Source organism: Hirundo rustica, chromosome 12, assembly GCF_015227805.2.
Source record: "Hirundo rustica isolate bHirRus1 chromosome 12, bHirRus1.pri.v3, whole genome shotgun sequence".
Taxonomy (NCBI): Eukaryota; Metazoa; Chordata; class Aves; order Passeriformes; family Hirundinidae; genus Hirundo; species Hirundo rustica.
Window position 1 is genome coordinate 9,501,691 of NC_053461.1, and position 14,853 is coordinate 9,516,543.

General features: G+C 40.5%; 1 protein-coding gene across 1 annotated transcript; it reads right to left on the minus strand.

Moving 5' to 3' along the window:
• Window positions 1-1,346: 1,346 nt before the first annotated feature.
• On the minus strand, window positions 1,347-13,324 carry SEC61A1 (SEC61 translocon subunit alpha 1). The gene is made up of 12 exons (XM_040076243.2): window positions 13,228-13,324; window positions 11,959-12,026; window positions 11,250-11,315; window positions 11,083-11,161; window positions 10,223-10,354; window positions 8,831-8,940; window positions 8,477-8,630; window positions 7,488-7,648; window positions 6,646-6,843; window positions 6,144-6,335; window positions 4,469-4,545; window positions 1,347-3,677 (listed from the first exon to the last, which is right to left on the minus strand). Exons 1-12 carry the CDS (start codon window positions 13,232-13,234, stop codon window positions 3,491-3,493), a joined length of 1,431 nt encoding a protein of 476 aa, XP_039932177.1. The 5' UTR covers window positions 13,235-13,324; the 3' UTR covers window positions 1,347-3,490.
• Window positions 13,325-14,853: the final 1,529 nt, after the last annotated feature.

Consider the following 14,853-nt stretch of genomic DNA (forward strand, 5'->3'; position numbering starts at 1 on the left):
GGCCCAGCACCTGGCCGTGGCCCAAGCCCACCTTTAGAAGCAAGAGGCCGCCGAAGTCCGGGGGATGGTGGTAGAAACCTGACAAAGGAGCGGCGGGGAAAGGGAGGTGGAGGACAGGCAAAGGGCACACCGGGTACGGCAGAGATGTCATCAGCGTCCCCCCCGCCCAGAGGGACATCTCCCCCCCGCGCCCCGCTTCTCCGCCGGCGAAAGCAGCCTGCATGCACCTGGAGGGAGGCAGCCGGGCTGTGGGAAGGGCTGGAGTACAAAAGCAGCACCCGGTAACAGTTCGGGAGCAGGGCTGGGATCCAGGCAGCGGGACTAAAGCAACAACCTTTATAACTGCAGCCAAAAGGAATTAATTTATTTTTAAATATAAAAACTCAACAACAAAATGTTTGAGAATTAGGAAAAAAAAAGTCCCTTTGTTTGCTGTCTCAAAACAACATGGAATTAGGCCCTAGGAACAAGTGAACTAGAATAGATCAGATAGTTTTTAAGAATTCATGAATAATGACAAAAGGGACAAAAAAAAAATCAAATATCCAGCATGTAAATGCTAAAGAATTTTTCATATGAAACCTGTAGTGCAGAAGAACATGTCAAGAATTTTGCACAAAACACCCCCAGCAAAAAAAGTCAGATGGTGCCCTGGTGTTGGTTCTCATCCAGCTCTCTTGTGCATAACTCATCTACAATGACCCCAATTATTTCTGTGATCATATGTACGATGACATAATATTCCCACAACACCCACAGTCATCAATGCAAGTTTCCTGGTGAAAAATAAAACAGCAAGGGAGAAATGAGGCTGCTGTTTAGAGTGACTTCAAACACAACCAAAATTGTGGCTGAACTTCCTGCATCCAGTAATAGTATTTTAACTAAATTTGCTTTCAAGTACTGGGTTATTTCTGTTTCTGTTCAGGAAGAAGGCAAAATTTTCCCGTGCTCTTAAGTTTAAAAACTCAAAAGGGCAAAACAATATCGGGAATATAATCAGCTTTGAGTTATGCAATTATCACACTACGAAGAGACTGGCACTGTATCTCTCATGGAAACAGTTTTCATTAAAGTGATGCATCATTACCCCACTCACCTTCTATTCACTTGTGCATCACCTTTAAAATTGCAACTCAAAAAAGAAAAGCCCAAAGGAATGATCAAGGTTCAGTTATTTTGGCAACCCACTACTGCGAGACCTTGAAGCAAATACAAGTTGTCTTTATTTCATACTGACCCTCTGATAAGGTGCTTTGAGGGTAGCATTTCCTCAGTCTCAGAAGTGAGTAACCTTATTCTACAAGTGTTAGAATTGTAACAGTATCCAAGCACCAAAAGCCAAGCACTAGCTCCAAAGATGTACTTTATTTCATTATAAAGCAGATTTTTTTAGGCATTATTTCTTTTTGTGAACATCCATTGTATGGTCAGCAGGTCCTGCTTTGAGGACACAGCTGTTTGATAACAAAGATTTACCACTAGACCAAAAAATACAGATGCACAGAACAAGCGCTGCTTAGACACCAAAGAGCAAATGGTCTAAACTGCAACCAGTTCAAACAGTTATGACCAAAAATACAAGTACAGCTCCAGCCCAGCCAGAGCAGCATGCACAGAAGTGGAGTCTTTCATATCAAAACAAAGTTTGCATTTGGCTTCCTGAAAAAACAACAACAAAAAAAAATCCCCAAAGCAGAATTGTATCAGAACCCTTTCCCTCTCCTTTTAATGCTACTTTTTAACTGTCCCCATTTCACATCACAGTTGTGGTGTGGTGCACTAGCACGTTATGAAAAACAGAAAGATGACTGAATGTAGTGTGACATCATAGTGAATGGCTGACAGTGATCATTTACTAGATACTTCATCTCAATTCTTTTATTCAATTTTCCAGTCGTGATCCTCACCCTGGGCATTTAATTTTCATTGATAGGTGCATCTCATTCCACATGTGCAGATTTCCCACATTTGGTATCTGAATTCAGGGTATTAACAAGGTCTTCTGGATGTCATCTGTGCTCCCTGGGTGTGTGACAGAATCCCACCACTCCAGCAGGAACAGTGACTCACATACTGCCTGCCCAACATGCAAAACCACACAGAAGGCATGTTGATGCAGTGTAAAGAAAAGTTCCAGCATTACAACTCCTCGTTTCCATGTTGTCCAACACTGACTGAGGAAAAGTGTATTTACAAGACTCATACACAAATATTTGCATTTGGTCCTAGGCACCTGATTAGTACTGACAACCTAAATTAAAATGGAAAATTAAGTTTTATCCTGGTCCATTACAGCCTTAACTGTAAACTCTCCAATTTGAAGGTGTGATCTTCAAAAAAGGAATCCCAATACCTTCTGAAAGCACATTTTCCTATGTACTATTCAAATCCATGAGATTATAGGATAGAAAATCCTTTTACATAAACCCCTTAGTGGAGTTATCTGACAAGGGGCTCCTATCTAGATCTACAGAAACAGACAAGCAACATCCATTCTTTCCACTCTTTTGTGGTAATGAGACTCAAAATTCAGTAGATATGAGTAATCAGATAACATTCTGATTGCTACGAGACCAGAATTCATTAGCAAGGAAAGAAACTTCACTCTAGCAAAGAGCACAAGCAAATTTGCATCTAAGCAGCCATAACACTCATTCTTTCAGCCAGCATCAGAAGTAGAAGTACAGCCACTAATGGCAGTAAAGACTAATTAGAAGGCTTTAAGTCGGTTTAACCAAGTTTCAAAATAGCAACTCTTAGGCACAGGTTCTGGCAGAATCTGGATTTACCTGAGTTTTCTGCTTGTGGGGGAGTGGTGGTGGGAAAGGACACATTTCTTTCTTATACAGAAACATGAAAACAGTCTCAAGCCAATACTCAACATCTGACAAGGTCTAGTGTAGTAATTACAAGACAAAACACATGGAATTAAAGATACCATTTAGTAAAAAGAAACAAATGCCTTTCAAATCTGCCATGCTGAAAAAAACCCTGAACACATGGAAACACCGTTTGTGCTTACAACCGTGATTATGGAACTTGAGCATCAGATAGAGAGGTTTCTCTCACCATTACTGCAAAGGAGCTAGAAAAACAAGTTAAATGGAAAAAAAAAAATCCCTTCCAAATATTCATTTAACAAACATTAATTAAAACCTGTAAAGGCTTCAGGTTACTAAATGTGAAAGGGGCTCAAAATTTTTTCAGGAGTCATTGAACTAAATCCAAGTCAGAAAGCAGATTCTCCTAACACATAATTAAAAACCAATTTTCTTAAAAAATTTTTTTGCACATCTTCCTCATCAGTTTATAAAATGAAAATAGTATGCTAGAAAAGTTTGAACAAAAGGGAATGTGCTTTGGAAACATTATTAAAATATGTGTTTCTATAGAATGACACTATCCAGTTTATAATACTTCTTTTCCCCTGACTGGCTACACTTTGAGAATGTCCCTCCTCTCTTTCTGTGTCCATGAGAAGCTAGGTTTAGAAAAGAAGAGCTCCCATACTGCCAACTTCACTCTGTTCCTTTACAAAAATTTCAAAGTACTGATAAATGATGGTGACAGCAAGCAGAATTCCAGTTCCAGAGCCAATTGCCCCAAGGAAGTCTGCCAGCACAGAGAGGGCACCGATACAGAGCCCACCAAAGGCAGCTGCTGTAGGGATGTACCTGTAAAACATGAAATGAGAATAGAAAAGGGGCCATTAGAGTTTGCCCAGGATAGTAACAAAAAAGTCAGTGGCAGTATACTCTCTTCTCTTGTGGATCTGCAATCAAAGGTAAAGTTACATGTAATAATATCAGTACACTGGGTAAGGAAATAAAAGGCACAACTTGACTGGAGAAGAAAAAAAATGCTACACTAAGAGGAGAAGATATTAAGAGTCCACCATGCAATTATGCACAAATACTAAACTTGTAGCCACTGGCTCTTTGAATAATCTGTAAATTACTGAAATCCAAAGTTACAGTAACATTTCTATAACACAAAGGGTACATAGATCTTACCCTGAAATCTAAAAACCTAAAGACTTTGACCCCTGCCCACCTCTGCACCTAGGAGACTTAAGTAACTACTTGTTTTAGAAGCAAGGTCTGCATGAAAACAGTACTCAAGATGAATAACACATGAAAAGTTACAGTAAGAAAATACTTTTGGGTCAGATAAAGTAGTAAAGTAAACTGAAATGCTCATTATTAGCTACCCTGAAAAGAATATATAAATGAAAAAATAAAACAGGAAAAGATCCAGAATTTAAGGCAAATTCTTTAAACGCAAGGCAAAAATAAGCCTGTACATGTCTCCCATTAATGAGATAATGTTCTATGTCTCACACATGTAACATCAAAGCTGAAATAATATCTGTGTTCTAGGATCTAGAAAATGGAAGTCACAGCAAACTTTGCCATGTGTTTGCCCATAACACTTTGCATGAACAGTCAGTGAATATGTAGCCCACCTGTTGAGTTCATGTACCATTGAAGTTTCTCTGTGGCCTCGCATTACCATTTGCTGTTCTTTCAATTGCTTGGCAACCTGTATTGAATCAAGGAATGGAGCAAGTAAGTTTAGTGTCCTTTATCAAGGCCATGAAGCGTGCCGTGCAAGTACTGTGGGAAAACAGAAGTGAGACATTGCAATAAATGGTGGTGGGGTTGGGTGCTTTGTGTATTGTTCTAGGGTTTGGATTGTGTTTTACATTATTCATTTGAGTTAAAAATATCCAGTATTTTAACTTCTGATCAATTACAGTCACAGGCACTTTTCTACTTGCCAATTATACAAAGTTTTCTGGATAATTCTATTCCTACTGAGAAAAGGAAAATTTGGATACTGGTACGCTCTCATACACATAATTCAATCCATGTTTTGCCATCTACCCTTCTCCTGATGAGGGTTTCATAGATGTTGCAAAACCATTCCTTGAAGTGTCCATTCCATTTCAGTCTCCTGCATTCGGCTGAGTCAACTATTTATTTGTGGAACCACACTAGAAACCATACTTAGAATCCCTTCTTGGAACATTATTCTTAAACTGGATTTCTGCAGTTGCACAGGGTTACAGCAGAGCCTTGCAAACACTTTACTAACAACTATGGGTAATAAATGCTAGCAGGGGAACATGAAGGTGCTCATCACTGACTCTACGCACTGAGAAAACACACTTTCAGATGAGTTAGCTGCCAATTTTCCACTTACACAGTGAACGTTTAAGTAATGATACATCAACCTTTATTTCTGACCTTTTTTGCATGAACTTAAAATAATTTTACTTGGTATCAGGATAAGTATTAAAGTGTTAAAACCTGTCTATTGGTTTACGCTGAAATAAAAACTTGACTGTACTTGGCTGTGAGTGCCCCCCTGCATGCCTGAGAAACAGGAGGATGTAAGTCCAAAATGAGAGAGTGCTCACACTGTTACAGTAACTATGCAATTACTTTTTTGTTAAAGAATGGATTAAACCATTCCATATGACTGCCAAACTTCACCTCCTACCCAAAAGTACACAATACAAATATACCACAATGACAGCTATTTTCCATTTTGTTTTCCAACTCCAATTTCAGGATGATATAGCTCCTGAATGTTAAATATCCTGTAGCAAATTGAATTTTTGAGAAGCTAGCCTCAGATACATTAATGCACAGCACTATATTCTCCGTTGTCAGTGTTCTCAAGTTAAAAATAACCTCTAGTTAATTCTCCCTCAAAGGAAGCTCAGAACTTTCTGTGTAAATAATGGCTGTCTGAGATTTACCTGCAGGTTTTTAAATGGCAGCTGCCTGCACACAGTGCACATGGCACTGAAAGAGCTTCTGCATCTCCTGTTACCTTTCCTGCTCTCACACTGATCACATATTTCTATGTTCTAAATGTCCTAATTCCAATGAAAGGAATTCACGTTTTGATGTTGCTTTGAAAAAGCAGTAAAGAAAACAGGAAAAAATTACCCCCATTCTGTCTTAATCTTTCCCAATTAAAAAAGATACAGTCCCTATTTACACAAACAATGAATACTACCAACAAGAATACCAGCAAAACAGCTTTTTCAGAAGAAAGTAAGTCTTATTCTTACAACAGCCCATCTGTTTTCATCATGTAAGCTTATGCAATTTATCATTTAAACTTACATCTTTGGCAGAAGAGCCAGAGACTTCAATCCATGTCTTAGAGAAGAAAGCACAGGAGCCCAGCATAAATACAATATAAACAACTGCATGTACAGGGTCTTCCAACACTGAAGAAAAGGACTCTGGAGGTGACAGGTAATAACAGAGTCCACCAACTGGGTAAGCACGAGCAGGGCCTCCAGATGATGTGTCCTGGAAGAAGGAGGCAAGCAGTCAGTCACCAATCTTCTCACTATTTCTTAGCCATTAAGCCAAGTCTTAGAAAGGTTTGTATCACTTTGGTGTCACTTTGCATCATTACTACTGCAGCAGCACACACATTTACATTCATCACAGCAAGCCTCATACGCTTCCATTAATTCAGACAAATTACTAATTTAGGAGTTTCAGTGTGCATGACTACCTATCAAAGTGTGTCTTAATATTCAGAGAACATCTCTTCCACCCCACATTGCAATGGTGCCCTTGTAAAGACGGATGCAAGATGAGAAGGAATACTCACAGACCAGGTGCCCAGTAGGCTGACTAGCAGGTTGCCACTGAAGCGGGCAGAAAGCATCTGGGAGATGACATACAAGTTTGACACCAGGGCAGATTGGAGAATAATGGGAATGTTGGAAGTATAGAACAACTTGATAGGGTAGGTGTTGTACTGGCCCCGGTAGCGAGCAGATTTGATGGGAAGATCCACTCTGAAGCCCTGAAAAGTTTTCAAAAGAAAGTCCCCCATTATATCTGGATGTGAACCCATACCAGAGATCATAAATTGCAAGTGCAAGGCCTTGACAGCAACAGAAGAAATCTGCAATCATTTTGTGCAAGTACCAATACTCTGCCCAGAGGGCTCTCCTCTCCATGAGGAGACTCCTTCCACAAAGGATCTGCAAGCCTGCATGATGGTCTAAACACACACCCACACACACTATAGAAGGTATGAAAGATTCAGACATCAGAAGAAACCTGAAGTTTGAAGAAGACTGAACAAAGCACCCAGGAAAAGAAACATTAAAACTTCCTATATTCTTCAGCAACAAACAGTAAGACACACAGGCCTAAAAACTTTGAAGTATTTCCCAATAAAAAGCAATAGCATTTGGGTTAGATAATATCACATCTAGGGTATTTTTGGTTTTTGTTTCTTTTTTTCAGAGACCAAAGTAAGTTTCAAGTCTTCTGTGTGACTACAGTAAGTGTGGAAACTGATTAAGAGAAGGCAGTGTAGAATGAACATCCAGATGTTGCAGGTACAAAAATGAGCCTTGTGAATATATAATTTCTTGTTAAAGGAAGCAAATTTCAGACCGACTTCCATATAGTTTTACAACCCCCATTATTCCAACAGACCTGGAAGTAAATGACAATTGCAAAGACAAAGATGGTGGCGATCAGATTCATGAGGTTGGGAAGATTCTGACGGTAAAAGGCCTCACGAAGAGCTCGGACTTTGTCTGTGCGGGTAGCCAGAAGATGGAACAGAGCAATGATGGCTCCCTCAAATTCCATGCCTTGGAAAAGAAAAAGGTGAGCTGTTATCTTCAAGCTTCAGTGTTTTGTCCCATTAAGCATACTTCTGAACTACAGGATTCAGAATGGGATTTCTCTGAGTCTTTTCCATCTTGAGCATGTTCTCAGGCTTTTGTAGTGTCACCCTTCATATCAGCTATGTTATTTCCAAGATTGTTTTTTTAAATTGCCTTGTAGCAGCCTAGAAACTAAAGCATAACCCAGCATAGGATAACTTTACTCGTTCTAAAAACATTGATAAGCACCAAGTCCTCTCTTTCCTCATCCTGATCAAAAAAAAAAAAAAAAAAAAAAAAAAAAAAGTAAGCTTACAGGGAAGCATCAAAGCATCAGGCTTTCTAGTGTCAGTTGTGGTGAGACACAAGTTATTGTTTGGATCAGCAACTGGCATAATCTCACTTATACTTTCTACTATACAGCAGTAAACAGGATCATCTCCAGTGGAGTTTGGAGAACAAGGTCTTCAGGACAAAGTGTAAAAATTGCAAGGAGCAGAAAGAAACAGCTAATATTTGGTCAGTAAGTTGGGCAGCAACCGTAATACAATGGCAGTCTACTACTGCTGACTTTTACTGAAGGCATTGTCAGAAATTCAAGTTCAATAAACATCTTATGAGATACTAAAACTGAGAAAAAATGTCTTTGTACTTGCACTTTGCACAGCAGCATCTGCTGCATTAGCAAGATTCACTACACAGTCAAGATGGTAGTAACAATATTTGACACTAACAGTGAAGGGAGAAAAAAAAAAAAAGATGTTGCCTTTTTGTACAAACTATTGATAAAGAAAATAGACTGTGCCACATTACCTCGCCCAGTGTTCACTGTGGTGGGGCTGAACGCTTTCCACACAATGGTTTCACAGATGTTGGTAGCAATGAAGAGAGAGATGCCGGAACCAAGACCATATCCTTTCTGTAGCAGCTCATCCAAGAGCAGAACAATCAAACCCGCAACAAAAAGCTACAGTAAAAACAGAAATACAGCATTAGTTCCATGTTTTTTCCATTTTGTTAGAAAAATAATGTGTATTAAAAGATTAGACTGAATGTGAAGAAGCAAGTACACTTGGGCCTTTTTTCTCTGCACATGGGACAGCCTGTCCATAAGGCTGTTTTTGGACCTTTTCAGTGGAACAGTAAGTAGAGAAGACTAGAAATTACCTGGATTGTGATAAGCAAGCAGATACCAGCACCCATCTCAGAGGGGTCTCCGTACATTCCAGTCATTACATACACAATAGACTGTCCAATGGTAATGATCATTCCAAACACTACAGAATAAAAAGAAAATTTATGTATTTGTCCTGGATATTTATGTCACAGGGCAACTAGAGAAACAGAAATCCCTTCTTTGTAGAGAATCTTGGTTTCGGCGGAGATAGAGTTAATTTTCTTTGTAGTAGCTGATAGAGTGCTGTGGTTTGGATTTTCCATGAGAATAATGCTGCTAACAGGCTGATGTGCTGTTGTTTTAGTTGTTGCTCAGCAGTGTTTACTCCAAGTCAAGGACTTATCAGTGTCCCCTGCTCTGCCAGACAGCAGGTGCACAAGAAGCTGGGAGGGAGCATGACAAGGACAGCTGACCCTAAGTGGCCAGAGGGATATTCCATACCATGGAACATCACACTCACCACACCAGCTAGGGGGAATGGCCAGGAGGGGCTGATCACTGTTCAGGAACTGGCTGGGCATCCATCAGCTGGTGGGGAGCATTATATTGTGCATCACTTGCTTCTCTGAGGTTTTATTTCCCTCTCTCCTTTTTTGTTACAGTTGTTATTGTTGTTATTATATTGTAGACTGTATCAGTTATTGAACTGTTTTTGTCTCGACCCACCATTTTTTTTTTTTCTGACTCTCCCCTCCTTCCCACAATTGAGAGAGAGAGCCAGCAAGCATCCCATGTGATACTTAGTTGCCAGATGGGGTTAAACCACAGCATTCGGGAAGGAACACATAAGTCACAGGATGTTTAAATTCACGGGCAACTTAACTCTGTTGCCCGAAATCTGGCATTGAAAATAGAAATGCACACAGTTCAGAAACAAATGCACTTAGAAGCAAGTGGGTTTGGTTACCAAAGGCTGCTTTAGATACTGAAAATTCTGAGACTTTTTTTCTGGAAGTCATTATCAACGGATCACAGAGACCCCTTACTGATGAGAAAGACTCATGCCTGGAGCTGCAAGGTATAAACTGCTACAACCAACTTCTCAATCACTATGAAATACTCAGATTAACACTGACCATTACAGTTCAAAAGTTGAGTCTCCACAGTCTCTACATTGCTTCACTTATCTGGGGAGATTACAGCAGCAATGCCAATTGCACTGACAGTTTTCCTTTTCACACCTTCCTGAAGCTTAACAGCCAACGAGGCAGAGAGCTGTCAGTAAAAGACCAATGAAATATAGGTATCTGCAGCAGAACACAACACAGCAGTACAGAAACCCACAGGTCCAACTGCACCATTCATCTCACGGTAAATTCACACCTTCACTGTTAGGGTGAGATACTCTAAACCACCAGTGCTCAACACGAGCTTTTACTCACATTTCTGGGCTCCGTTGAAGAGAGCTCTGTCCTTTGGGGTGTCACCAACCTCAATTATCTTAGCACCTGCCAAGAGTTGCATGATGAGCCCTGAAGTGACAATGGGTGAAATGCCCAGCTCCATCAATGTTCCTGCCAGACATAGGAAGAACAGTGAAGTTCAAAGTTAGTTTTTATCAACCTTTACATCACAATGGAGAAGATCTACAACTCCAAATCTCCATAAATGTAAAAGTTATCAATGATAACAAAAGTTTGTTAGAAGTCAGTTTGATATGTAGTACTCCTCAGTACCTCAAAAATACTGTGTTCCCTGAAAAAGACTTTTGCTGTCAAGAATAGATTTACTCTGCATAAAACAAAGTGTGAGATAAACTGATAGCTCAAATGATATAAAATGATAAAGTGAATTCAGGAAACTGTCACCATTCTTAATTCATAGCTGCATTAGCAACCCTCCCCAAAAACAAGTAATTTATATAAACTATTATGAATTTTAACCTTCATATCTGCATTAGAAAACTTCTACAAGAAACTGAAATTTATATAAACTACTATGCGTTTCAATCTTCTGTGTGACAGACTCAAAGATGTCACCCAGGAAACCACAGGACTCAAGGAATATGATTTTGAAACACAAATGACAAATCTTGAAGATTGCAAGCAATCTTCAGCAGCAATGCAGGTAATTAAGAACTGTCATTTCCATAATAATTTCCCTAAAAAAAAAAAAAAAAAGCAGCTCAATTTTATTTTTGTACATCTAATAGATTGCACACAGTCAACCATAAACTCATTTTGTCCAGAAAGCTGTGCCTTTCCCAATGCCACACAATGCCCTCCTGAAAGTCTGGCCATACCTCTATTTGATGCCAAAATCACTCTCATCCAGTAGAAAGGATCTGCAGAGTCTGATGACATAATGCCAAACAAGGGAATCTGCATTTCCAACCAAGAGCTTAAATTAGAGACTTCATAGCATGCTTTAAACATTTCAGCTCGTCCTTAAAAAGGGAAACAAGCATACCTGGCAGCATACTAAGAAGATGAAGAGTGTGATAGCTGTCCATAGCACCTTTTCCTTAAACTGAATCTAAAGGGAATAAACATAAAACCAAAAGCCAACAACAGATGATAAAGCTGTCAAGATAATAAGACTTAGTCCATCAAGCAAACTTTAATAGCACACTTGATTTTTTTGTGAATGGACAAAATACACAACACCCTAAAGAAAATAACTTACTGTTCATCCCTTTCATTCCAAGGAAAGGTACGAAGCTTTATTCAAAATTTAATCCAAATAAACAAGCTTATGTCAATGCAAGGTGATTGTAGTACTTCCACAGAAATGAGTCTTACATTTTCATGAGTAAGAGCTTATGATGAGAAAAAAGCAGTAATAGGGAGCAGCTTATGTCAGCAATTAATCTCAGATTAGACCTTATGAAGAAAAGTTTTCAAGTTGCTGCTTTAACTTACTCTGGTTTACACTTCAATCTGTACTGCCTTCAACATTTCACCATGCACTGCTGTGACAAACAAATCTGCCCAACTGCATTTATTCCTGTACAACCACATTTACACAAGATGCACCACACATGGACTCCAATAAAAACAACTGTACCTAAAACTGCCATTCTCCCATGAGGGAGGAAGCCCCAAATCCCATAAATGCAAACTCTGAACATTTTACATCACACAAATACAAACTTAGGAAGAAAATTTTATTAACCTACCTTTCGTTCTGGTTTTTGAATTTCAGGCAAGATAACACAGAACGGCTTGATCACTTCAAGAAATTTTACTGGATAGAAATAAGTTAAAAGACAAAGTAAACACACAGATACAATGAACACTGGAAAAAGCTCAAGTTGAATTGAATTTGGACATGTACTTTATATAATAAAGTCCCAGAAGATCTGGGGAAATTTTGGTTGGTTAGTTTGGGGAAGGGGGTGGTTTGTATTATTAAATTCTTATCTGTTTTAATTACACAGAGATTCAGCTAGCACATTTCAAGTACAGCATGGGCTAAGAAGAAAATTAAAGAAAGTCAAGCATTTTCCCTTTTCACCAAGTAGGTTAATAGCACCAAAAAACCTCTGTCATTGCTTTACATGAGTTTATCAACACCCCAGAACATTTACTACATGATAGCTTCTCCCCAGCCTGATATTAGAGAAAAAAGTGCCTTGGGTATTGAGCCATATAGTTTAAGAATTCCTACACACTTTTGGGCCATACAGCTTATGGCCACAGTTCCTATCCATGCAATTCAGAAGCATAAATTCAAGTTAGTCTACAGAACATCTCATGCTGTGATCCTCTCCTAGCCAAAAAGACACATCCTTAGATCAGAAGTCTGTCTTAAAATAAGCATATAATGAAGAGGGGATTTGCAAAGTCACAAGTTCTCCCATAAGCAGAGAGCTCTGAATTTGAAGAAGAGTCAATTCTAAATCTGCTAAGACAAATCTAAGGTTGCATTTGAACTAAGACGAGTACAACAGTGCAGAACTGAAATTACTTGTGCCTTTCCACCTTTTCATGGAAGGCTGCAACTTCAGCGGCAACTTAGTAAAAGCTTTAAGACCAGCCCACAAAAGATATTTTCTTAATTTCAAACGAATATGTCTGAAATATTACATTGGACCGCGATATTCAATTTAATGCAAATCAAGGGTCCCTCGAACATCTACAGTAACACCGCAATCGACTAAGACGCTTTCCAAGTAGCTTTTTCTCAAACTACGGGATCCTGCAGATTCACATTGATCGGATCACTCCGGGATGCAGACACAGTCCCACTGACAACGTTTTCAGAAGGGTCATGCCCGAGGTGACATCCCCCCCGCCCGATACCGCGCCCGGCACCCTCAGCCTGGCACGGGGCACACGGCGCCGGTTCCTTCCCCGAGATGAGCTGGCACCCACAGGAACAGCGCTTTCCCTGCCAGAAGGAGAAGCAAGAGCCCAGCGGGAGCCGCTAAAGCAGGGGTACTCACTGCCCATGGCGGCGCCGGGCGAGCAGCAGTGAGCGGCGGCCGCGCAGGGAGGGACACGTCAGGTTCCGAGCGCGGTTGCCCCTTTCCGCTTCCTGCCACGCGCCGCGTCCGCCGTCGCGCATGCGCCGGACCTTGGGTACGTGGCTCCCGCCTACAACTCCCATCGTGCTCTACGGCCAAAGGAGAAGGATAACCTCTATGGCGGTGCGCCGCTTGCTGGGAGTTGTGGTCCTGCGACTCCCGCCATCTTGATGTGGTATGAGACTGGCTCCTGTGTCGAGGAAGGCGTGTTTTAGCTACCAGGAAGCGTAGCGCTGGTTTAAGAGATTTCAAAAGCTAAATACATAAATAAGCATTTAAAATTCGTTTCCTGGTTATATGCTTTTGTGTCGTCATCGAGATGGCCACAGCACTCAAGGCTGCTCCTTCAAAAACTTCCGAGGGCTTCAAGCATCAATACCTTGTTATCTAAAAGTCTTTCATACCTTTTCTATGTTGCAGTCCCATGAGTAGCTCCACACAGCTCTGGCTCTTTTGCTCCTTCTTCTACCTCCCTTCTGCATTTCCTGCTCACCCCTACTTGTCCCTAGCACAGCCACTGAACCCTGTCTGTCCCTTGCGTAGTGTCTTACCCTTTCTGTCCCTTGCACGACCTCTTGTCCCTTCCTCCTCACAGCATGGCCGGCAGACTCTAACTAAGTCCTCTCCCAGGTAATTCACTCTTTTATCGCACCCATAGCTGTGAGGGTAAGGCTGTTCTTTCTCTTTGATAATTAACACAGTTGTAATGTATGGGGGGCAAGATTGCCTTTAGCACTATCTCTTATCTGTCTTCCCACATTTTTGTAGTGGGATGCTGTAGGCCTTGCTCTGCAGTAAGAACCTTGCACCCACCACACAACAACTGCATCAGAGGGTAGAAAGAGTAGCTTTGTCTAAATGCCTCAGCTGCCTTTGGGCATTTACAAGTGATATGTGTCAGTAGCTCTCTGGACTCTGTGGTCGATGGAGATACAAGTGGAGATGCAAGTGGAGACAAATTCTGGAGAAATCTGCTTTTCTCACACAAGTTTTCAGATGAGATTAATCATCCTCCAGACGTATTTATCTGTATTTATTTTAGAGGGAACTAAGATGACAACTTCAGCCTAGATTATTGTATTTTAGGTGTCTGATGTTAGAGAGCTCCAGGTGTCCGTGACCCACAGTCCTTGCCTGCCCAAGGCCATGTGTAACACACCCAGATCCAGCTGGGCTTTAATAAAATATAAGACATTGTGAAAATGTGAAGCTTTGGGCCGCATGTCAAGGAAGTCACGGGACATCCACACATCACTGTGTCACCCAGCAGCCCCAGCCAGGGAAACATGTTCACAGTGGCTGATTGAAGTGTTTCTTTCAGAGAACCACTCAATGTTCTGTGTGTTTTCCAGGCCTCTACAGGGGGAGTTATCAGCGGTCTGAAAGGGAAGGTAAGCAGAAGTCAAGGGAAAGATTAAAGCAAATAGCAGTGCTAATACAAAGCAATTAAAGTCAGCAACTAAATTTATACACTCTATAAAAGACAAAATCTCCATGATAATTTCTGAGCACTTAGGTATGCTTTGTTTGATTATTTCATCCCTA